This window comes from Denticeps clupeoides, chromosome 18 (assembly GCF_900700375.1).
Source record: "Denticeps clupeoides chromosome 18, fDenClu1.1, whole genome shotgun sequence".
Taxonomy (NCBI): domain Eukaryota; kingdom Metazoa; phylum Chordata; class Actinopteri; order Clupeiformes; family Denticipitidae; genus Denticeps; species Denticeps clupeoides.
In genome coordinates, this window is record NC_041724.1 from 11,916,417 (window position 1) to 11,941,592 (window position 25,176).

The 25,176-nt window shown below is 41.4% G+C and overlaps 2 protein-coding genes across 8 annotated transcripts in view; one reads left to right on the top strand and one right to left on the bottom strand.

Annotated features, from left to right (window-relative positions):
* Window positions 1-14,703, top strand: part of LOC114767789 (amyloid-beta A4 precursor protein-binding family B member 2-like) — a 35,555-nt gene extending 20,852 nt beyond the window's left edge. For 3 of the 5 annotated variants that reach the window (XM_028959503.1, XM_028959506.1, XM_028959504.1), the window contains exons 9-14: window positions 4,621-4,735; window positions 8,235-8,310; window positions 9,401-9,484; window positions 9,960-10,075; window positions 11,637-11,819; window positions 12,365-14,703. In XM_028959503.1, coding sequence (XP_028815336.1) covers window positions 4,621-4,735; window positions 8,235-8,310; window positions 9,401-9,484; window positions 9,960-10,075; window positions 11,637-11,819; window positions 12,365-12,541 — 751 coding nt within the window. In that variant the 3' untranslated portion in view covers window positions 12,542-14,703. The remainder of the gene's footprint in view (window positions 1-4,620; window positions 4,736-8,234; window positions 8,311-9,400; window positions 9,485-9,959; window positions 10,076-11,636; window positions 11,820-12,364) is intronic. The other 2 variants (XM_028959505.1, XM_028959507.1) reach the window with 2 other exon arrangements.
* The window catches only part of LOC114767791 (putative methyltransferase NSUN7), a 31,912-nt gene continuing 19,473 nt past the window's right edge, over window positions 12,738-25,176 (bottom strand). For 2 of the 3 annotated variants that reach the window (XM_028959509.1, XM_028959508.1), the window contains exons 11-13: window positions 25,017-25,146; window positions 17,538-17,805; window positions 12,738-15,524 (exon numbers count right to left, since the gene is read on the bottom strand). In XM_028959509.1, the coding sequence (XP_028815342.1) occupies window positions 15,121-15,524; window positions 17,538-17,805; window positions 25,017-25,146 (802 nt within the window). In that variant the 3' untranslated portion in view covers window positions 12,738-15,120. The remainder of the gene's footprint in view (window positions 15,525-17,537; window positions 17,806-25,016; window positions 25,147-25,176) is intronic. The other variant, XM_028959511.1, reaches the window with a different exon arrangement.

The following is a 25,176-nucleotide window of genomic DNA, read 5'->3' on the forward strand; positions in this document are numbered from 1 at the left end:
AGAATTATTAGGCAAATGAGTATTTTGTCCACATCATCCTCTTCATGCATGTTGTCTTACTCCAAGCTGTATAGGCTCGAAAGCCTACTACCAATTAATCATATTAGGTGACGTGCATCTCTGTAATGAGAAGGGGTGTGGTCTAATGACATCAACATCCTATATCAGGTGTGCATAATTATTAGGCAACTTCCTTTCCTTTGGCAAAATGGGTCAAAAGAAGGACTTGACAGGCTCAGAAAAGTCAAAAATAGTGAGATATCTTGCAGAGGGATGCAGCACTCTTAAAATTGCAAAGCTTCTGAAGCGTGATCATCGAACAATCAAGCGTTTCATTCAAAATAGTCAACAAGGTGGCGTGTGGAAAAACCAAGGCACAAAATAACTGCCCATGAACTGAGAAAAGTCAAGCGTGCAGCTGCCAAGATGCCACTTGCCACCAGTTTGGCCATATTTCAGAGCTGCAACATCACTGGAGTGCCCAAAAGCACAAGGTGTGCAATACTCAGAGACATAGCCAAGGTAAGAAAGGCTGAAAGACGATCACCACTGAACAAGACACACAAGCTGAAACGTCAAGACTGGGCCAAGAAATATCTCAAGACTGATTTTTCTAAGGTTTTATGGACTGATGAAATGAGAGTGAGTCTTGATGGGCCAGATGGATGGGCCCGTGGCTGAATTGGTAAAGGGCAGAGAGCTCCAGTCCGACTCAGACGCCAGCAAGGTGGAGGTGGAGTACTGGTTTGGGCTGGTATCATCAAAGATGAGCTTGTGGGGCCTTTTCGGGTTGAGGATGGAGTCAAGCTCAACTCCCAGTCCTACTGCCAGTTTCTGGAAGACACCTTCTTCAAGCAGTGGTACAGGAAGAAGTCTGCATCCTTCAAGAAAAACATGATTTTCATGCAGGACAATGCTCCATCACACGCGTCCAAGTACTCCACAGCGTGGCAGGCAAGAAAGGGTATAAAAGAAGAAAAAATAATGACATGGCCTCCTTGTTCACCTGATCTGAACCCCATCATCCAATGTGAGATTTACAAGGAGGGAAAACAGTACATCTCTCTGAACAGTGTCTGGGAGGCTGTGGTTGCTGCTGCATGCAATGTTGATGGTGAACAGATCAAAACACTGATAGAATCCATGGATTGCTTTTGAGTGTCCTTGCAAAGAAAGGTGGCTATATTGGTCGCTGATTTGTTTTTGAATGTCAGAAATGTATATTTGTGAATGTGGAGATGTTATATTGGTTTCACTGGTAAAAATAAATAATTGAAATGGGTATATATTTGTTTTTTAAGTTGCCTAATAATTATGCACAGTAATAGTCACCTGCACACACAGATATCCCCCTAAAATAGCTAAAAATAAAAACAAACTAAAAAATACTTCCAAAAACATTCATCTTTGATATTAATGAGTTTTTTGGGTTCATTGAGAACATGGTTGTTGTTCAATAATAAAACTATTCCTCAAAAATACAACTTGCCTAATTATTCTGCACTCCCTGTATGTGACAAATAAAATTAGAATTTGAGATGCAGAAATACCAGAGTTGCCTGAATATAATCTGATATTTTAACACTGACTATATTGAGTAAATTCCTAAAATATATATTAATTTGCCAATACACTATTACAGTATCAGCCTTGCAAGTGGCCACTCTCAAGCATGGACAAGGGCTGGACTCTTTTCTGCCTGCTGGGATAAGTGCCAACCTTCTTCCAGTCACTTTCATTCATTAAGTACTTGGCAGCGTTATAAATACATTCACAAAATTGGCATATATACATAGGTGACTCAAGATAATATGGAAGCTTTCTGCATTCCACTCAAAACTCAACGTTTACAGACAAAATAGGACATTACACTGTATCCCAACTCGGTTTATGTTCACACAAATAAAATGGAGTATTTATTTTATTAATGAAGTTGTTAACTTTTTATAAAATTATAAAAGCAACTGAGTGTGCATTATCAATATTTAAGACAGAAATGTGCTTGTACAGATGCTTGTGCAGGCGAAACGATAGCACATGTTTAGCATTGTGGTCTCATAACTCCAAGGATGTGAGTTCAAATCCCGTCTTGGGTATGTGTGGAGTTTGCGTACTCTTCCCTGTGTTGGTATGGGTTTTCTATGGATTTTCTGGTTTCTTACTGCCGTCCGAATGTGAAATGGAGACTCTAAATTGTTAATTGTGTGTGTGTGTGTGTGTGTGTGTGTGTGTGTGCACCATGACCCTGGGTAAGTCCCTGCCTTGTGGTCCCTGCAACCCTGTTTAGGAATAAGCAAATGTAGATAGTCAGTTGGGAGAGATGCTGGTTTCTGAGCACTCTCCACAGCCAAAAGCCAATACCTGCTTATGGGTCTGTTAATACAGAATTGTACTTCTACAGAATTGCGGGCGTATAATCATCCGGATGTGGCCAATGAGTGTGATAAGTGTCACAGATCTCTTCTCTGCCCAAATGTAGTTTTTATAGGTTTATTGATTTATGAATTGACTGTACATCCTTCTCCACTGAATGTCATTTTTGGTGTCACTGATGGTTCATTCCTGTTCACCTCTGTGCAACAAGATGTTATCGTTTTTGCAATTTTAATTGGCATACGTCCTAATTTATAACTAATTTATAAAGATTTTAGAAAAACATTTTATACACCTTAAGAGGGTCGAATGTGTATGTGTATGAAGGATTCCAAATACATTTTTTCTTTCTTTTATTGTTTTTTTTGGTGCCATCAAAAATTTGGTGCAATGCAAGTCATGTTGCCAGATACGGCCATTTATCGCAAACATGATCTCTAGATTATCAGCACATTAATAAAATGTGAAAAAAAAATTAAAAATTAAAATCCCTAAATGTTATTCTTCCAACTTCTTATAGTGAGTAGTTCAGCATCTGCATCACTCCCATCTCTGTTACACACCAGCTCTCCCCCCGCACCCATGAACTGGGAAGTTGCCGAGGGCGACTCCTCCGGTCTCCGCCCTTCCTGAGTGCTGAAGCTCCTGTGCTACATCTGTAGCAGTGTGTGCTTTCCCCACGGCTGTTTTGTGTGAGGAGATCACTGCCTCAGCACTCAGCCTCCTTTTAACTCAGCAGGAGCTTCATCTCAGGTTGTCATTATATCAGACGGAGCAAAACAACAGAGCGTCATTTTGACGCACGCACACACACACACACACACACACACACACAGTACAGGCCAAAAGTTTGGCCTGTACACACACACACAATTAACACCTTCTCATTCAATGTGTTTTCTTTATTTTCATGACCATTTATATTGGTAGATTCTCACTGAAGGCATCAAAACTATGAATGAACACATGTGGAGTTATGCACTTAACAAAAAGTGGAGACCTGGCCTCCACAGTCACCGGACCTGAACCCAGTCCAGATGGTTTGGGGTGAGCTGGACCTCAGAGTGAAGGCAAAGGGGCCAACAAGTGCTAAACACCTCTGGGAACTCCTTCAAGACTGTTGGAAAAGCATTTCAGGTGACGACCTCTTGAAGCTCATCGAGAGAATGCCAAGAGTGTTCAAAGCAGTAATCAGAGTAAAGGGTACGGTTTTGAAGAAACTAGAATATAAAACATGTTTTCAGATAATTCACCTTTTTTTTTTAAGTACATAACACACACACACACACCTCTGCTACCCCAAATATCACAACAGACACACACTAACCTGCTGGTAGCCGTAATGGTGTGTGAAGCATCCCGGGCTGATTTTCACATCAAAAGCGAGATGTGAGGAAATATACTGACCGTAAAAAATAATGAAGCGTCTGTTGTAAGATAATAAACAGCAATGCAACACTAATGTTCTTTGCTACCTGGCTTGTTTTCAGGCTGTAAAGTAAGAACATCGCTGCCAGGTGTGACATCTCAAATGAATAAAAAATCATCTTTAACGGTGAAATTAGCCAAGAGTGCATCCCCTCCCCTTCAGGTCTCTCTGTGTGAGGCAGAGGCGGCACATTTATTGTGATCTTCCTCTCGCTCCCACTATTTATGACTCAATTATCCACGCTGTCTTCTATGTGTAATTGTGCAAACACTGTTTTGGGTCAATAACACTGGGATGTCACTGAATGTGTATATATAGGACAGCACAGAGCACAGGACTGTGTGTGTGTGTGTGTGTATAATTTATTTTTTTCCCCGCTGAGAAGGGGGGCTTACATGGCTGAAGGGACTTTAATGGAAAATTTGGTAAATGAGAGCAGCGCGTGTTAATTTCCTGCAGCTTTGAAGCAGACTGAAGTTCCCAGCATGGTTCTCCCTGGAGCAACGTGCCACACATCTGTCAGTCAGTCGCCCTCAAGAGTTCAAACCAGCTAAATATCATGGTGTCAGAACATCAACTTTATTCATCAGCCCCCAGCTTTAATGCAAATTATTTTTTTTTTGGTTGTAGCATTAATTGCTTCAACCATTAATTTCTGGACTGTAGATTTTCCACACTCAACAACAAATGAATTGGCGCATTATGCTGCCCTTCCTGTGTCACGCCGCTCTCCGGGGTTTGTGCCACCTCAGCACAGGTGTTCATTCACCTGTTCTTACACGTTCCTCTCCTCTCTGTGTTGTTTTCCTTTTTTGAAGGGATTTTGCATACGTGGCGAGAGACAAGAACACGCGTGTGCTGAAATGTCACGTGTTCCGATGTGACGTCCCTGCCGAAGCCATCGCCACCAGCCTCCAACGAATCTGCTCTAAGGTGAGACCCCTGTTCATGCAGGACCAAGAATTCTCTTACTACATGCTAATAAAATGTGGAATAGGTTTATGAATGATGACTGAGTCAGTGACAGTGTCACATGTGGCACACTGGGGTGTGTCACATGTTAACAGGGGGTTGAACCCATCCATTTTTGTTTAAATAAATGTATTAACGACATGTATTAACGATTTTTCTAAATTTGATCACAAGCAAATGCTTCTGGTTCTCAATATTTCATTATCTGTTTCATTACATTATTTAGCATAATAGAGTCAGTTATGTACAACACCACATGTCAGGTGTGTGTTGAGTAGATTGACGTTCACGTTCACTGCATGCCTGAAAAGATACAAGCAAAATATTTCCATAAGTTGCTGTTCTGGAAAGGATGCAGTGATAAAGGCAAGGCTGGTGCATAAACCTTCACATTAGTTAAATTATTCTTATAGCTTATGCTCTTACATATTACACTTTCTAAGGCATTTCTAATGTTTTCTTGAAATCAATTTTGAAATAGCAGCAGCTTGTCCAAATATCTGAGCCGTAGTGTATTTGTTTAGCCAATGGAAACTGGTGTTTTTTAAGGCATAGTTAGGTATAGCCCGCCAACATTCACAATAGCCACGACCCGAGCACCGGCCCTCACCCCTCACTCCACCTCCATCTAGGCAGGGCTCACACTTCTTAGCCTGTGTGAAGAGCCCGGTCCCATGGGTTAGAGTAGCTGCAGTGGCTTTTTCGCACGGGTGAAACAAGGGACAGAGATCCTACTTTACTTGGGGTCTGCACCACTCAGCTCAGTACTAGAGAATAAGAGCATCTCTCTTCAGCACGTGCCTGTAGCCCTGCGACTGGATGTTTTTTAAATGGTCTGTTCCGGCACCTTATACACGAGGGCATTTTATCAATTCATGGTATTAATGATGCAAAATTTTGGAAACTGGAGATATATATGACAGATATGAACTAGCTTAGAGATAGAAAATGTTTTGGTGAATATTTAAATTTTTTTTGGTTCCTAAATGTATTTGCATGAATCCATAGATAACAACATTATTCAAATTTACTGATGATGTATGTGTTTTCTGTAGTACGTGTGTGTGTGTGTGTGAGAGAGAGAGAGTGAGAGAGCGTATTTATGGATGTGCGAGGCACACTGCCAGCAGTCTGACTGGGTGGTGCAAGTGTTAAAACGTCCTCTGACTGCAGAACCATCCCGAGCACACCAGGCCTGATTAATGATTAATGACAGGCATGATCTGATTTACTCTTCACGATTAATCAGCAGCCCTCAGCAGCAGTCCAGCACAGCAGAGCACAACAGAGCCTGGTGACTGCAGTCAGAGAGACAGAGAGAGAGAGAGAGAGAGAGAGAGAGAGAGAGATTTGCATGTACAATGGTTTTCAATGTGAACCTCGGTTAAATACTAATAGAAAGTTTTTATATTTAGAGTGATATTTAAATATACACCCTATTATGCTATAATCAGGGGCATTTTTCTCATTGCTGCTGTACACGAGCTTGTATTGCCTACATTGAAGCATAATTTTAAGGTAACCATGTAGATGATTCATTCTCCCCATTTTTTGCAACAAGTTCTCTGCATTCATCTGATGGTCGAAAGACATGCAGTTTAGGTGATCTACCCATCTCTGGTGTGTGGCTGTTAGTGTGCATGATGCCTGCTGAAGTCTTTGTGACTTAAGGGTAATTATGGGAGTGTGAAATTCCATTTTTCATAAAATATTTTCAGAGCTCTGGAGCTTCTGGGCTTGAGAGGCCAGAAATACTTGCATATGCAGGAGCTGGTGGGTCATATTAGAATGGAGGAGCTTCCATTGGGTGTCCCAACGTTTGCACTGGGTATAGAGCCAATTAACTCCACGTTGTTGTTGATCCATAACAGTCTTCTCAGACTCTCTACTTAAAGGGGGTGGATATGATGATGCTGTATGATGACTACATAAAGTAGGTTCTATTCATGGGTTAAGACAGTCATCCTTCAGTTAACCATTTGTATCCTTCAGGCTTGAAGTGATCACGATTGTTAGACAACCACAACTAGAACTTCTGCAGCTCTTTGCTCTTTCTTTTACTCTTTTTAATCTCTTTCATTCTTTCTTTCTCTTTTTCTTTCAGTGTGTTATGCAATACCGCAGCAGTATCAAAGCAATTTGCATATTTTAGAGGTAATGAAGTGAATGCAAAATGTGTAGAGCTGGGAATTGAATCACTATTCACAGTTTCGCTATAGATTCACTGTAGGTCCCTTGAAATCCATTCCCTCTATTTATTCTATGTAGTTACTGAAGACGGACCTGTCTGTGCTGCTGATTCTTGGAGTGTTTGGCCTTGTACACGTGTTCTGTGACCCTGTATGTGAAGACCTTGTGAAGCACCTTCTGTAGGCAATAAACTAGGGACAGTTGCTGGACTTCTTGCATTTTAAAAACCTCACCTTAGTAGAGACTTCTAGACATTTGAACATTTACATGTATGCATTTGGCAGATGTCATTATCCAGAGCGTGTTACAACATGCTTTCATGTTACCATCAATGAAGTAATCAGTTCTGGTTCACTAGGAATCAAACCATGAATACAATGATTTTATGCCTTTGGTTGTAGTTTTTCTTTACAGAAGTCAGACTATAAGAAAATCACAAGTTAGTCTAAGTATTATCTAAAGAGGAAGGTCTGAAGCCGCCGCTTGAAAATACTCAGCCACTGTGCTGTTCGGACCTTGAGGGGAACTTCCTTGTACCTTCAGTAGTAGAGGGACAAGGTGAGAAGTACTGGAGACCGAATAGAACGAACAATGTGGTCTGACCAGCTCTCTTTTGTATTTTTCCTTTTTTCCACCTTCAGTTGTTAAAGTGTGATCATTAAAACAGTCATCCGTCATTTGAAATAGCTTTTATGACGTCTCACGGAAGAAGATTCAGCATCGCTCTCCCCAAGCTGCTGACTTGCCTTCGGCTCGTTACTGTGTTCCTGGTACCTTACAGATCTACTGTTCATCCAAATTGCACACCAGCGTACTTTTGTGTCAGTGAACATTTGTCCGCATCATTTCAGATGCACTGTTCGGACTGCTCCATGTCACTTCCTGAGAGCCTCAGCTGGAACAAGATGATCTCTGGGCCTGTAGGAGCACTTCAGCAGTCAGAAAATGTGAACCGCGTTAGTAGCTCACGTCATATGACCATGGTCGCTGTTAACCATTTCCCTGTTGGTGTCACTACTGAACTGCATTGTGGGACATGGTCTGTGGTTGCATACTGCAACATTTTTCCTGGCGATTGTATTGATGCCGTTGGTTTCATTCCAAACTTTTGGACAAACAAAAAATATGTCCTGCTGTTTGAGCATGCTAAATATCATGTTAGCATAGAACGGAATGCCGTGTCAGGTTTCTAATTCAGAGTTCTAATTCAGATGCCTGTTTTTCCCCCGTTTGACTTGCAATTAACCCCGAACCTGCTGCTCCTCAACAGATTATGGCCGAACGGAAGAATGCCAAAGCTGCATCTGGCAGCACTTCCAACACTAGCACTGATGTACCCCTCCGAGGTAGGAACGATTCACGATGACCTGTGAACATGACATAACTGTATAATGTATTTGAGTCTATTCATAAAACAAAATGTACATATATGTGGCGTATTGGAAGGGGAATGTGATATTTATTGGGTGAACTGTCCCACTGACAAGCCCCCATATTATGCGCTTTATTTTCTGACAGTGTAGAGAGGACGTGCAAAATGTCCCCTTTTGTACTTAAATGTCAAGTTTGGTTTTGTTTTGTTTTTACCTCTTTGTGAGGACATCCAACAAACACACTTACTCTGAATCTGTCCCCGTCCCCGTCCCCTGAGACTTTTTGATCTCTGTGTTCAGATGAGCCTGTCTAATCCCGTGCTAATGCTGATCTCAGCGCCACCCTCGTCATCTTTTGTTTGCTCTTCGTCTTCCTCGGTTTACACTATCCTTCCCCCTACCCCCACATCTTGAAAATATTCATTTCTGTTGTTTTATTATTTTATTAGTCTCATGGTTTGCTCCTCAGTCTTTTATCTCCTTTGATAATTAAAGAACAACAGAATGAATTTTGTGCTGACTGCGAGAAAAACAGCGAGTCTGCGGAGAGTAAAAGTCTTATATTAGCATTTAGCACACAAGCGTTGCCGACCTCATTAAATGCCAATTAACAGAGCTTCTCAGAGCTGGCCATGCAGCCAGGCAGCCGCGCCAGCCATGGGATCAAAGGAATTTTGGGAGTAGAAATCACCTGCTCTGTCAGCCCCTATCTTTCGCTTTCAGAACGTAGTACACACATTGGTTTTAATCCCGTCTTTCATTCCCCCATCCCCATGGGCGGTGTGTAACTGAAATAGCTTCTGTTCTCATCTGGATTTTTAAAAACCACTGACACATACACACACACACAAAAAAAAGCTGTCTGCCATGCTCTGGGATTTCAAGGATTCAGTCGCATATTTACTTATTTTTTTCCACCCTGCTTTTGTGTCTACTAACCTCCTCCTCCCATATTCATACCTGCTTAATTTTCTGTCTTTTGGGGTATTGAACCACTCAATGAAACTCTCTGCAGGTGCGTGTTCGTCAGCAAGGTGTTTTCTGACATTTTTGGTTCTCCCAGTAGAGTTCCCCACGCCAAAGACAGATCAAGACCAGCGGTTCCATGTGCTCTACCTGGGCATGACGTCAGTGTCGCGTCCCATCGGTGAGACACCTCTCTAGAACTTCTCAAGGCCCAGCCATTCATATTAGTCCTCTGTAGAGAACATGAGTCTGAGCCCTATAAAGCGACCACCATCTAAGCAATCTATCAGCGTCCTTGTGATGTCAAGACGGTGTCCTGGGTTTTTGTAGTGATGTCATAGTTGTGGGTAAACATAACATTTTGTAAATCTATAATTCTAGAGCTAAAAAGTAAATGTAGCCTGCAATATGAGAACTTTTAACATGAGAAACGTTAATTGTTCTATGTACTACTTCCTCCAAATGGAACCAAACTTCTATAGTATATTTTGCTCAGAGGTGAGACTGTTTTAGCCAGAATAAAAAAATCTATTCAACATGATAGTGATTATAAAATAATTTTATGTGCTCAACAATGTCCACTATAAGGTAAAGATGTTTTTTTTTTTGTAGACGGTACACAGTTATGCATACTTATGTTTTGTACGTCTGCTCAGGCATGGACATCATTAACGGGGCCATCGACAGCCTGATCTCCTCCACAGGGAAAGAGGACTGGGCTCCCGTCATCCTAAACGTGGCAGATGCTACCGTCTGCGTCATCAAAGAAAAGGTAGGCAATCTGATTTTAGCTACTAGAGGCAGAATCCGGCTGTCTTTGATATTAAAAGTTCAAAAGGGCCTGTGCATGCTTCCTACACCGGCTGCATATCTTAACGCAGGTTATGACTCCAGCGCATAAATAAATGTAGAGCGTGGCATTTTAACCAACCTGCAAAATCACACGTCGAATTGATGCGTTCATATGAGGTCATGTTTACGAGGAGAGTTCAAATGCATTCCCCTCGTATGTTCTTTTTCTAAATATTCCAGATTAGTCGTACAGCGCAAACAAGAAATTGAAAAACTCTTTATTTGTTTTAATCTTGCCATTGCCTAGCAGCAGAAGATCTCTTGTATGGTACACCATTTCCATTACAATAAGCCAGAACGTTGAAACCACTGATGGGTGAAGGGAGTAACGTTAATTATCTGGTTAAAATGGTTGCTACATACATTAGGCTGAACTCGAACAGTCATGCTGTGTTGAAGTGCTATGGAGTGAATAGCTTTGATTTGTTTCATAAGTAAAAGTGAAGCGATTGTCATTGGAACACTGCAGCAACACTGGGGCACACAATGAAGTGTGTTTAACCCATCGCCTTGGTGAGCAGTGGGCAACCATGACAGGCACCCGGGGTGCAGTGTGTGGGCACAGTACTTTGCTCAGTGGCAGCCTTGGTGGGTCGGCAACCTTCCGATTACGGTTGCACTTCCTCACCCGCTAGGCCACCACTGCCCAAAGGATAAGGGTTTGAGTGACTTTGACAAGAGCCAGAATGTAATGGCACTGATAGCATCTCCAAAACTCTAGCTCTTGTGGGATGTTCCTGGTGACCAGTAGTCCAGACCTACCAAAAGCTGTCCAAGGAAGGACAACCGAGAACCAGCAACTGGGTCACTGATGTGCATGGGAAACACATGCAGTAGCTCAAATGGCTACATTTGATGCCACTTCAAATAAAATGGAATCAGAACGTGGGTTATTGCATTATGTTGCGTATGGGGCTCATTGCACCAACAATGGGGACATCAGAACCGGACTGTGGAACATGGACTGATGAATCATGTTTTCTTTATACATTAGCCAGTTTGATGTGCTGGCAGCAGGAATAATGGTCCGAAGAAGGTCACCGTAATATATGTCACTGCCTCGACAGGTGCCATTTTAAAAAGATAATCGAGGAAATTCTCTTCCCCCGACTCTGACAGTGGAGGCAGGATACGTATTATCCTGTTTTAAATCATCTTTTGTCCCGGAATAATATACCTTCCATTTCCCATGAACGATGCATTTGTTTGCGCCCTCTAATCCTTTGATGCCATTTACATTTACAGCATTTATCACAGAGCCTTATCCAGAGTGACTTACAATCAGTTATTACAGGGACAGTCACACTGGAGACACTCAGGGTTAAGATGTCTTGCTCAGGGACACAATGGTAGTAGGTGAGGTCACTACCACCCTGCAGGGGTTCGTGGTAAAAATAGTGTTGCAGACACCAGATCAGTGATGCTATTTAAAAGAATTAGCAGGGTTGCAAGGTTGCTGTATCTGCTTCTTCTTCTCTCAGGAAGAAGATGAGGAAGTTGTGGTGGACTGCCGCGTGCGTTTCCTGTCCTTCATGGGCGTGGGCCGGGACGTGCACACCTTCGCTTTCATCATGGATACGGGCAACCAGCACTTCCAGTGCCATGCGTTCTGGTGCGAGCCCAATGCTGGGAACGTGTCTGAGGCCGTGCAGTCGGCCTGCGTGGTAAGATTCACAGATTTTTTTTTTTTAAGTTAAAATGTGGAGATTTCTACCAATTTCTACCAGTCAAAATGACTGACACACCTCCTCAGGATATGGCAGCTATGATGAAGGCTGTTTTGTAATCTAGGGACCATAAAACCTGAAGTGTGGACATTCTTTTTCATTGAAATTTAACGGATGGGCTCCGGCAGTGGCCCTGAGTAACGGGACTAAGCAGTTAAGGAGAATAAGAGATTAACTCATTAAAAAATGGAAATGATTTAATCAAACAAGGATTCATTATGATTAATCATGTTTAATTCTTTTGTTCATATATGAAAAGTTTAGCTTTGTTTACTTTTTTTTTTTTTTACATCCTCTTCAGTTTTATTCTACAATGTAAAAATAGTCAGGAAAAGTAGTTTAGTTTAGACAATGGCATACGAGAATACAGTTCATGGCCTTTTAGTAATAATAAAGGTTATTAGTGCATAAGACTGCAGGTTTTTATCATCTGTCACTCTTCCCTCACTTCAGCTCACACTTTTCTGGCCTTGTCCTTTCAGCTGAGATATCAGAAGTGTCTGGTGGCTCGCTCTCCCTCTCAGAAGGCTGGTTCCTCCTCCCCTCCCCCCTCGGACTCGGTGACTCGCCGCGTCACCACCAGCGTCAAGCGTGGCGTCCAGTCCCTCATAGACACCCTGAAACAGAAGAAGCCCGCGGGCGAACTCCCGCACCAATGACAGGCCAGTCCCGCCATGATGGACAGACAGCACAGCCTCTAGTACGTCCAAGGAGAGCGAGACACACTAAACTGTTGATGTAAATAAGCCATTAAAAAATTACTGTGCAGAGCCAGGAGACAAGCATAAACCACCAAACCAAAAAAAAAAAAAAAAAAGATTAAAGGAAAAGATTAGCTGCCGCACTGTGCCATTATGCCACAATGTATCACTAAAAGTGTATGACTTCTATGGTGTCTGAGCATGCCCAGTTCAGCCCCAACCGGTTAAATGCCGGCCCTTACTAAAGCCACGCCCAGGCCTTGACGCAGGTTTCCAGCACTGAGCTGGCTTTTTTTTTAATTTCTTTCCACCCATGTGTTCTTTGTTTTTCTTCAGTTTTACATATTCTGAGGATGTCTGGTCTGCGTTTTCAAGTTTGATTGACATCTCATCTATATGCCGTGGCATCATGTGTGTCATTCTGTACCAAACATGCACCATGTCACCCGAAAGAGGGACTTTTGTTTTTCACACCCCTACAACACTCAACAGAAATCAGCACCATATACAGATCCACTTCATTATTTATAATATAATAATAACAATAATCATCATAATGCACATACCTTGAATACATATACTACAGCCCAGAAATCTGGGACAATATGCTGCTCTTTCACAATTTTACTACAAGAATACACCATAAAAATATTTACAACAAATGTAACTGACTGGTTGCTGAAGTGTGCTGTTAATTGAATAATTTGAGCCTTTGTGGCTGAATAGTGTGTTACTACAGACTATAGGATGTTAAATTTCGTTAAACGTTAAATTTCATTTTAAGTATTTCTAATTTTTTCTTCTTGTACACGAGTGTTAAGGGGTAGATGGCACACACCGGTATTGTGTTTTACCCGACAGGTTTAAGCTAAAATCAGCTTGTTTCATATTCAGTCCATAAGCAACATCCACCGTTTCATGTTTTATTGTCGCAAACACATAAATCATTAAATAAAAAGGAGACATAATAAATTCTCTCTAATCAACAAATTACGCTAACATTACAGCTCCCATGTATTTAATAAAATGTTTTTATGAGTTGGGAGAACTGGAACATTGTATTCATGACTGAACAAATGAACACAATTTCACTCTTGTAATTAAATGCAGAAAAAAAAATCATATTTTATATTTTAATGAAGTAACAATGACAGCTTGAACAAGCCTGATAAGAAATGTGCGTAAACAAACTCAATTGCTTCATAATGAACAGCAGATTAATTCAGAAGGAAAAGAAACATCAGTATGCAGCAGGTTTGGACTGAATTCCGCTCCAGTTTCACCCAGTCCGATTGAGAACCGATAAAGTAATGTGTTCCATAAATGTGAGTTAACATTAAAAAGCGATTAGAACAGCGTCCAGGGAAAAAAGGAAGTGTGCATTTTTCCCCCTCTCCAGGGCAATGTTAAGCCCATCATAAAGGAATGGACAGAATGGGAGGAGGTGAGGGGGGAAAAAGAAATAAATGTGCTGTTGAATAAAGAGGAAAAAGGAAATCAGACAACATTGAGAGTTTGGCCCGAAGGATCATGGTCTCAGTACACAAAACCCCACAATTTTGACTACGAGGTCAGTGGCATGGCATGTATTTCTAATCATACAGGATGGGAAAAGAATCCTGTTCTGGCACAGCAAAATCAAATCTTTCTCTGCCTTTCGTAAGCCGAAGCGCTCAGCCTGGACCGCGATTGGCCCTTCCGTTTATCTTAGTAAGGTTGTCGAGATGCAGCCGTTGGAGGTGAACTGGTGTGTGTACACCGGGGTGTTACCAGCAACTCCTCCACCCAAGTCCACCACCAGCTCCACCTCTCACACACAAACACCACATGCATTCACACACAGATGCCCTTCTCGTTGGAGAAAGCAGCCTCGCAGGTAGTGTTAATATCCTCACTAACTTCCTCTGAGTCCCAGTATTTAAGCACCTTTTAAACCTTCCTTCAGGGTTTAAAGAAAAAAACAAAAAAACAAATGTGATTCCTTTGAAAATATAAACTCAAATTATTCACAAACTTACAAAATTAAAAATGGTAGATCTATATATGACATTTCTTCTGTTGTTGCTTATTTTTTACACCATGGTTATGTAATCCATTGTGAGAATAAAGGCATTTGAAAACAAAGACTGTGTCAGAGGTTTAATATTTTACTGGCAAACATCAGACACACTAATACTGATATCTTTAGTAAACATAAGTACACTTATTCATCCAAAGTAGTAACATTATTTGGACAGTAGTAAGTAGTACCCAGTCATGTATTGCAGAGGATTTGCATGAAAGAAAATGCTAAGCATGCATGTTAAAGAATATGTGACTTCATATGTGTGTGTGTGTGTGTGTGTATGTGTGTTTTATTTATTTATTTGTTGTTTTTAGTCCTATAAAAGGATGAAATTGTGGTGGCTAACCAGCTAAAACTGTAGCGCCTGTGCATGGTCATAATGTTATTGATGATTAGTGTATGCACGAGTATGTGTGTGTGTGTGTGTGTGTGTGTGTGTGTGTGTGTGTGTGTGTGTGTGTGTGTGTTTGTATCAGAGCCATGGGCGGAGTTGTTTGACCACTCCCGGCATGCTGTTGCTTGACTGCGAGTTGGGTGTTGGGGGGATGCTGTACCTCCACTGCATGTATGAGTTTGGGGCCCGGGGTCGAGTCTGGGGTCGCAAGTTGACCATGCTTAGACGCGGAGGGGGCAGGCCAGGTGGACTGAACTCTGGGAACCGCACAGTAGGAAGAGTGACTGCCACAGAGCGAAGTATCTCTTGATGAACTTTGGGTGGGGCTGCTGCAGATGGTGGGCCCATCGGACCAGGAGAATCACTGGCAGAGCTGAGGTTCGAGCTGGACTTGCAGGTCAGTCCCTGACGAGACAGACCAGGAATAGGGCTGGAGACTGTTTTTGAAGGGGTGGTCTTAGATGACGTGGCTTTGGATTTCACTGTGAGAGTGAGGTAAAATGTGCTACTTTTATTCTAACACTGATAGAAGACAGCAGTCAACATTTTAACAATATTTGCCGATAGTTTACTATTTACCTCCGTCAAAATCATGCAAAGACAGTTGCTATTCTGAGGGTCTGAGCACATGGCAAAAAGATTTGAAACTCAAAACACAAGTACGGCCAGTAGATCTACTTTAGGCTAATGTAAATTCTCGCAGAACAGAAAGATTTTTAGGTACTTGGGGCCATTTATAGAAACCATATAGAACCCATCACACCACCAAGCCTAACCATATCCTTGAGTCTACTCTCTTCATGCAGGCAGTAATAAAATGACAGTAAATTCCAGTGGACGTAGAACATTTACAATCAAAACCAATAGTGCATTTCTTGTTAGGAATATTCAGCTACACATTTCAGACCCAATGGGCTAACAACATAAAAGAACAGGCCTTTGTTTCATGAGAACAGACTCTTTTGTAAACCCTTTTTTTTTATGAAACTCCAAAACACTTTTTATTTATTTTCCTTACCTTTATTAAATTTGCATATCCAAATGTATGCAGTCCAATCGCATACATTTGGTTATTTTTAAAGGGGTGTACGCTGTCAGCGTGAATTATGTAGCGTGTGTAATTCTGTGATGTCAAAAGACATTGTTTAGCAGTATTTTTTATCCTGTCAGTCTTCAGTCAGTTTGTCATATGGGCGGCTTAATTATTACGTATTTCAGCATTATTTTTGCCATGTGGGTTATTTTTCTTTTTTTATACAACTGTCAAATATCTGCAATTGTTTTGCAACTGCATTATGAAGTGGCACACTTTCTGGAAGCTGAAACATTACAAATGTCAGCCTACTTGAAATTCAACATTTTTAAAAAACAAACACTACTATATATTGATGTAAAACAAGAGACTTATTTACATTCAATGTCTCCCATTAAGTCCCCCAAGAACTACCAATATTCACCCCTTAAAATTTGCCATACTGCTATGCCCTGAATACAGTATGAATTAAATAACAGATAGTGGTAATAAAAGGCAAAGAATGACCCCCTATTTGTAACAAGAATAGTGTCGTTTTTTTTTTACTTCTGCATTACACTTGCAGAAGAGCAGGTCAATTTAACCTTGAATCAAGATGAACTTTGACCACCAAATTCTAATAATTTTAAAAATCTTTCTATGGTGAGAAATAGGACAGTAATCACAACAACAACAACAAATAATATATATGCTCAGCATTAGTGAGCATATATATTATTGAGTCCTTGTGGAAATTTATATCGATTTTGAAGAGGTTTTCTCATGACATTGAATATTGTGTTCACTTAATGGGACAGATGAACGGACAGATGGCCAAACTAATGCTTCCTGTCATGGCTGTACTGTGGAAAATGCCTTGTTTCAAGAGCATTCTGTTGTCAAATTTCATCAACATTTCTTTCATCAATGACTCTAAATGTTGGTAGTGCGTATGGTAGTGTATATAACCCCAATAAAAAGAAACGAAATACACCTACGTTATCTAAAAAGGTCGTTTTTCTGCTGTTCGGTACTGAAATTTTTAACCATTTTAATGTACATTTGCGCTGCCTTTGTTCTCCTACATTTTTAATTCTGGCTGATGATGTTTCCCAGCCTCAGAACAACAGACCTGTCCTGCACACATTCTGGTATAAACATTTCAACACACCAACACAGACACAGCACAAATTATTTCTGCAGACACTTCTGACATGTATAGGGTGCCGCAAATTCTATATGAAGTCCATTCGCCTTTATCCCTTACAGGATGAGCAGTGATCTCATAAAACCCTCCGAGATGACAGCTATACAGCATCCAGTAAAAGATGGTTACAACATTGGAGTATGGTAGTGCTGCAGCACCGTCCGCTTTGTGTTTTATTTAATGAGGACAAAAGGAAATGGAGCGCTGGAGTGGTGGGAATGAAAGGAAGCTGGCAGGAGAAGGAGTGGTGAGGATGATGAAGCTGGACTAGCTTACCTCCGGATGGTACAGAGCCTTGACTCCTGTAAGACCCCACCAAGGGCTTTGAGCTGCTGTCTTTCATCTGGCTGGCTTGGAACTCCCTCACATCGGATTGGTTGCCGCGGGAGGCACGTGGGCGGGGCTGAGAAGCGCAGCGTGGGGCCTGATGACGCTGACGACCACGCCGGTCCTTCTTGGCCGGCTGACTTGGATAGATACCATCTAGCAGACCCTTGGCAGCAGCTCTGGCAAGCACTTCCTGCGGTGTCTCAATAGCTTCAGGCTGGAACAGGCAAGACGTTTGTGACCTCAAATTACTTCAAAAAAGATTCTCCAATACAAGCCACTTGTTTTCATCTCTAAACCACAGAAAACACAGTAATCAAGAGGAATGTCCAACATTTGATTGCTTTGACTTTATGGATTTTAACCAAAATATCTCTTCCTGCCCAAGGAACACAAGATAATTACCTTAATTAAAAGGAATGGGCCAGCCCATTACATTTTTTAACAGTATTAGGGTGTGCACACTTATGCAACACTTCTTTTTTCCCTCCAGAACAGGTTTGTTGTACCACATAGGTCACATTAAATGTGGGGAAATGAGTTATTACGGTCTCATCACAAAAACCTGGCCAACAGACTGAGAAGGTTGTTCCTCCCCCAGGCCATTAGTCTCTTTAATTCCACATGCTTTTGCTTTGAGCTGCTACTAACTATCATTTTACTAATTGATTAATCTGTCATTTTTTTATTACAATTTTTTGATTAATCAGAGAATCGTATTAAAAAAAGAAAAGCCTTCATTTCCAACCCTTCATTCAAAAACAGAACATGTTGCTCCTTGAGTTGTTATACTACATTTCTGGCATTTATACTAATAATAAAATAAAATAAAAGTGGACTAACACAAAAAACATGCACATGTATGCTTTACATCTGCCAAATATAGACTTTTTTTAATAAAGTGCCACCTGCCACAACAATAAATAAATAAAAAAAAAAAAAAAAAAAAAAAAAAAACAATACAAATTGGAAAATTTAACAGGAACTTGTCAGAACTTGTTCTCTACACTACACTGCAGATGCACACACTCACAAACTCTCACACTGACACACACACATTTACTCCCTTTGTTCAGACACTTTTCATTGCAGTGTCCACATGCACTGGGCTCAGGCTCTTTTCTTTGAGGCTTTGTTTCATGCTGCAGAAAACAGCCGCTCAGATGGTGTTGATGTGACAGGGATGCAGAGGGAAGAAGTGAAGTGATTGTCATTGTGAAACACTGCAGCACAGGGTGACACAACTAAATGTGTCCTCTGCTTTTAACCATCACCCTTGGTGACACACAGTGTGAAAGTGGAGCTCTGACCAGGTCTGTTTTAGCGCGTATAATAAAGCCCACGTAACGCGTGGTCGTGTTGAGCACGTGCACAAACCAGGGTGGGGTCAGGCAGCCACCGTTCAAAGCGGTGCTTAAAAATGCATGTTTTATAACGAAAAAAAAAGCTAATAGTCAAATGTTGAATCAATTCGGAAATTTGTTGCAGACTCTTTTAGTAATCGATTTAATCGATGCATTGTTGCAGCCCTACTTAGCTGTACATGTCTTTGCACTGAACTGCAATCTACACCACACAAGCATTATTGGACTGTCTTAGACTGCACAAGCAGCACCTCTTAAGTTCCTCCATGTTTACACATCTGTATAGTGTGTACTATGTCTGCTTTGTCCAATATGAACTTATGTCTATATATCTATTGTCTAGTTTAAACAGCTGGAAACTGAATTTCCCTCTGGGATAAACAACATATCTTTCTATCTATCTATCTATCTATCTATCTATCTATCTATCTATCTATCTATCTATCTATCTATCTATCTATCTATCTATCTATCTATATGCTTTTTATATCCACCGTATCTGTGTCTGGATAATACTGCTCAGCTGTTTCCTTTCCTTTCACTGTTGTTGTTGAAACAGCCATTAGCCTTTAGTTAGTTATTGCGAATTGCTGTACACATACCCTATTATGGCAAATAGTTCAATAATACAATGTTTAGTTCTTTTTTTTTAGTTCGACTCACATACAGTACTGTGAAGTTAGTAGTTGTGAAAATATTTTTAAAATCTTTCTAACAAGGACTATAAAGTACATTTAGTCTCTTCAGGGACTAAAAGTTTAGGGTCCCAATACCAGTGTTATTGCTTTATTTGGTCTAGTCAACAAAAGTGATTTGTTTTTTACATGTTAAGGTACATAACTACAGGTACTTGTTGCTAACAGAACACGGCAGAAAAATTTGTATATTTCTTTTTTTTCTGTCTTGATTTACATCCAGGAAGTTTCCACTTTTGTTGTGAGAACCGGCTTTTCTGTGTGGGCTTTAAGCAGCTCAAAGAGTATCCCTCTTTAGACAGTGTGTGAGAAAGTGTGTGTGTCTCTGTGCGTTCAAGTGAGCTCTGGGACTTCCAAGGCTCTCTTCTGAGCAGTGGGTAGAGTGAGTCCTGCTGGGTCACCTGCTGTCTCAGCACCGGCCTACACACTCAGCCTGAATTATTCAAACGTGTGTGTGTGTGTGTCTGTGTAGGGGTATGTGTGCAAGACAGTTTTATGCTGAAGTGGACATGTGTGTTCATATGTTAATATGACCATATGTCTGCACCATTTGTAGCTTAGCAGCTTTTTGTAACTGTCTATGTGTCTGGAGGTTGCATGTGTGTTTTTGTGTATGTGTCTGAGTATGTGCATGTGTGTGTGTGTGTGTGTGAGTGAGTGAATTTGTATTTGCTTATTTGTGGTGCTGCTGGTCTTAAGGGGTTACCCTGCTGACACTAACACACACAGACAGGGGGCGCTGAATTATTCAACAGTTCCGGCTCTGTCCTCTACCATAGCCGCGCTCCCTCAAAGCAAGTTGCTGAGTTCCAGTTATTGCAGGAAGCCATAAAAGCCATACAGATTCCCCGACAGGAGTCACCGGGTCATTCACCAAGGCAGGCCCAAATCACTTTCCATGCAAAACCTTTGGATTTACATTAACATTACACTGCATTACATTGCACAGCATCACCAGATTTCCACATATGCGGGATGCACACTATGAATAAATAATTTAGGAAAGGAGTATAAGATCATGTGTTTTTACAGTGTTCACTCTGCACCGCCACTCTGCACATCTCACCGACGTCACTAATTCACAAGGACAGTAACAATACGGTAAAGATTATTGTTCCCTCGTGTGGTCGTGCAGACGAATCATAAAGCTCTTTACTGGACCCATATGTAGCTGCAGGGAAGAGAGGTAATATTTCCCGACACACATCTAATTGCGCTTTTATGGCATCTCCTTAAGAGCGCAACAATAATCTTTATTAGCGTGGTTTATAGGATGGGGCGACGCATGCAGGAATGCGGTTATTTGAGCTTGATTATCTTTTCATGCGAGTCAGTGGAAGACTAAATGTGATTGATGGGGTAATATAACATTTGTTGCCCACGGCAACCTCCTGCCTGTAAAGGTGTCCACATGAAGAAGAAGCGCTCATGGCGGTCGCATCACACGTCACTCACAGGAGACAGAAAAGCACACAAGGTACAACAGGCTAAAGGTCAGGAGCAGGACCAACAAGTAAAATTATTTCAACCAAAGATGCAGTCTACTTAAAAAAGAAAGGAATAAAAATCAGACAGCCAGTATACTAAAATACCCTAATCTTCAGAAATTATACAACTGTATTTCCATACATATATGTAATTAACTGAAGTCAAAGTTTGGAATTTTAATAAATCCTGTTATAAGTCGCTCTGGATAAGGGCGTCTGCCAAATGCCTTAAATGCAAATGTAATAAAATGTATTTATTTGACCAAAAATGCTACAGGTTTGCTCATATACTGATTGACTGATTCCCAGTGCGTATGGAATATGTGCAAATGTTTGTCTTGATAACTATTATGTAATGGGATGTTGCTTATTTTTTGTTTAAAATGTTATGAAATACTAGGCAGTTGGTGTATAGGAGCTCTATGGTGCTAAGAGTTTATGATCCAGTGTGACCATGTTAGCATAAATCCGGTAAATGTGCTGCTCTGAGATATGGACCTATGCAGGGCTGAGCGTGAGATTACTTACATCTCTGTGGGCAGTAACACAACTATAAAGGTGACTAATGTGATGAGTGTAATTTGGGTGTGTGCACGCGTCTCAGACTCCTCGCCCTGAACATCACAGAGCACTTTTGAGCTCACTTAAGCTGCCATGACTCGAGATCTACTTACACCTCCACACACGATGCAAGCAAAATTATGCAATGCAGAGAAGAACTGCATGGTTGCGGTGAAATGATGGCGAGTGCTACTGCATATAAAGACAAACTAATGAAAAGGGGGAGAACAAGAGAGATCTGATCAATCATCTCACTCATCACACCCTCTTTCATCCTAAGAACCTGTTCAGAATCTGGCCCACACTCTTACTCCGGCTCTCCACCCCACCTCTCTGATCTCAGCTCTGAGGGTGAAAGACCTGCTGACCTTTCACTCAGATCTTTTCCTTTAATATTCCCATAATCAGATCATTTCTGAACTTCTGTATGTTCTGAGTGGTACTCATTTAGAAGTCAGTACCAATAAAATTCAACATTTTCTTCCATTTTTTGAACAAAGAATTCAGACAATTCTTGCTCTGTCCATGGTCAATAAATCCCTTCTCCATGCACCACTCCATGCATTTTCCTGCAGCAGCAAGAACCAGAATCTGAACCCCACAGTTGCCATCAGTCTCGAAGAAGCTACAAAAAACTTTCATGGTCGGATCTACACCGTACAAATGACATTTGGCACAATAAATCTTCCCCAGAGTCGCCTGTGAATTTGGATTTATGACAGAGCAGCAAGGTTGACACCAGTGCTGACTAACAAGAACTGCAACACCTCAGGTTTGTCGACAAAGCTTCATTCCTAGGGGATATGAAGCCACATTTTAGAGACAAATGCATTAAAGTATCATTTGTGGACAGCGCTACTTGACAGGTTGAGGATACTGAATCAGGGTCGGACTTATAACAGAGGTGTCCAAATACTAATCGGGTGGAAAAAATACGTAGGACCATGTAGTCCTATGTATTTTTTATATTTATAATGTAAATATATTTTTATATTTAAAATGTTATATCACTACTGAACTTTAATGTAATATCAAGGACAGCTTTTTTATGCTTTTATGTACCTTATGACATGGATCTGCTCTATGATTGAACAGGTTCTATGTTGGACCATAATAAAGGCATAATGGGGAAGAGTTCTCTAACACAGGTTATCAATAAAAAAAAAACACAGAGATGCGACAAACAGCCTGAACGCTGTTTTAACCTCCCTCCACACCTGTAAGTGGCGCTGTAACTGTTGTTGTATGTATGACACGCTCAAGATTATAGGTCAGGTTGGAGGTTGGGCTGATACACCAGCTTTTTCATACAAAAAAAGGTAGTTTTGCTGTCCACACGAACCTGCTTTACAAAAATACGGGGTCCCCAAAAAACGGCATATAAAGCTTTTAGGTTGAACCACTCAGGAAAACATTACATGCCAACCAACCCTATGATCAGAGGTTCACGGGTTCAAGTTCGAGTCCAGTAAACCTATTACTGAGGCATCCTTCAGCAAGGTACCTAATGTTATTAAGCATACTGCCCCCTAGTTGTTGTGGCTAGCAGACAGCAAATATATACAACTATACAAATATCTTACATACAAATATTTGTCACAGAATGTTGAAACAGGAGAAATAAAAACAAAGCACTTGAAGCTGTCTGTGAAATTATCAGTTCCAAAAGAAAAACAAACACAAAGAAAATAAAAGACTTGGCACCACAAAACGGGTTGGTACATGCATGCACGCTCTTCTACAGATAGTTGGATCCCACTAAAAAGGCTTAAAATCTTGAAATAAAAAAATATGCATAAAAAAATAGCTTTGTCAAATCCAACCTAAAATCTGTTTTTCCAATAGTTTCCACCTTTGAACTAATGCTGGGGAAAAAAAACTATTGTAAAAAACTATGTACAGGTCTAGACATCTCCATCTAAAGCGAAGAATCTGTCTTGTTGCCCTATGAGGAACACTTTCTAAAGCAGAAATCCTCTTTTGAGGAGTGTTGACTCGAACACAATATTCATAGAGAGTCTTATCAGGCACCGAAAAGAATACCATTACAATCGCCTCCTTTGACATAAAGTACACACGCAGAGATGTAACCTGTCATTGTCAAAATTCTGTGCAGCTGACACTCAAAAGGCCTGCAAATTCAATAATTTGCTTCTGCAGAGATGAGTGGGCTGTCTGCCCCCTGAGGCTTGATTTCTGGGCCTCTTTCTGTCGATTGTGGTAATTCTTCTCACCCCCCTCAGCCCCTCATCGCTTGGCTGGGACTGTCAGGCATCGCCCAGCTCGCAGTGAAACGCCGCGCCCCTCTTGACAACGTTCCTCAGTTTCATCGCTGGGCTGTGCAGACGCTGGCTGCTCCGCAGGGCTGATTGACTGAGCTATTTTGAGGGGCAGATGAAAGCAGGGAGGAGGGATTCCACGATGTACAACAGGGAGGATTAACCAGCAGATGCACCCGAGAGAGCCGGAGACGGAGAGAAGAGAAGGAATACAGGAGAGAAACTGATGTTGGAACGTAAGGACTAGGAAGGAACATTACAGGCCCAGAGAGAAATGAACTCTTGGGGAAGCCGCTGTGAACAGAACAAGCACTACCTCATGCCCCTCTCATACACACCCACAGACAAAAAGCCAAGGTCTTCTGCACTGCTCTGAAGGGAGTATAAGACTTCAGGAAACACATTTCCGTTCCTCTGAGGGGAGTTGTTTTATCTCCTCGGAGGAAAATGAGTCCCCAGGTTCCCTCGCCCCACTGATGCTATCAGCAGCGATAAGACAGAGTTGCTCTAAAAGCAAACCTTATCTAAACGACATCGGAAGAGCACAGGACTGCTTCACATGTGCTAATGAGGGGTAGTAATTCAAAGGATCTGATTTTTAGACACTCTGTGTAAATATGAGTTTTGGTTGGCCCTGCATCGACTGTTAAAAAGGTGAAAACCCCTCTAGTGTCCCGCCTGGCTGCAGAATAAACAACGCTTTGGACTGGCCGCTCATAGATGATGAACCAATTTTCTTTCAGAATTTTAATTTAATTTGTCCCTCCAGGATGTTGTGTTGCCACTGTCACAATAATTAACACAAATGTAATCGGCTCAAGTCAGTGCCTCGTCACAGCCGCTGAACTGTTACTGACCAGGTCTGATTGGCACCATTTGTATTCTCAATGAAGAACGTCAGAAAATGATTATGGAAATGCAGGAGATGCTGTTTTTTACGTTTATGAAGTAGAGAAGAACACAAACTGCACAAACTGTGCGGTCTGTGCAAGTGTAGGATGCCACTTGGGTGTACGCATGTGTGTGTTAGGTGTTACTCCACCTCTCTGGTCAGCACTGCAACAAAGCAGCCATTGCTGTCTGCTGAGGGCTCCAGTCTGAAGAAACGTCCATCAGTCTGCGTTTCACCTTCATCAGCTACGTGTGAGTGGAGCAGCTCTGTGCCGCTGAGTCTAGACATAAACACACACACACACACAACG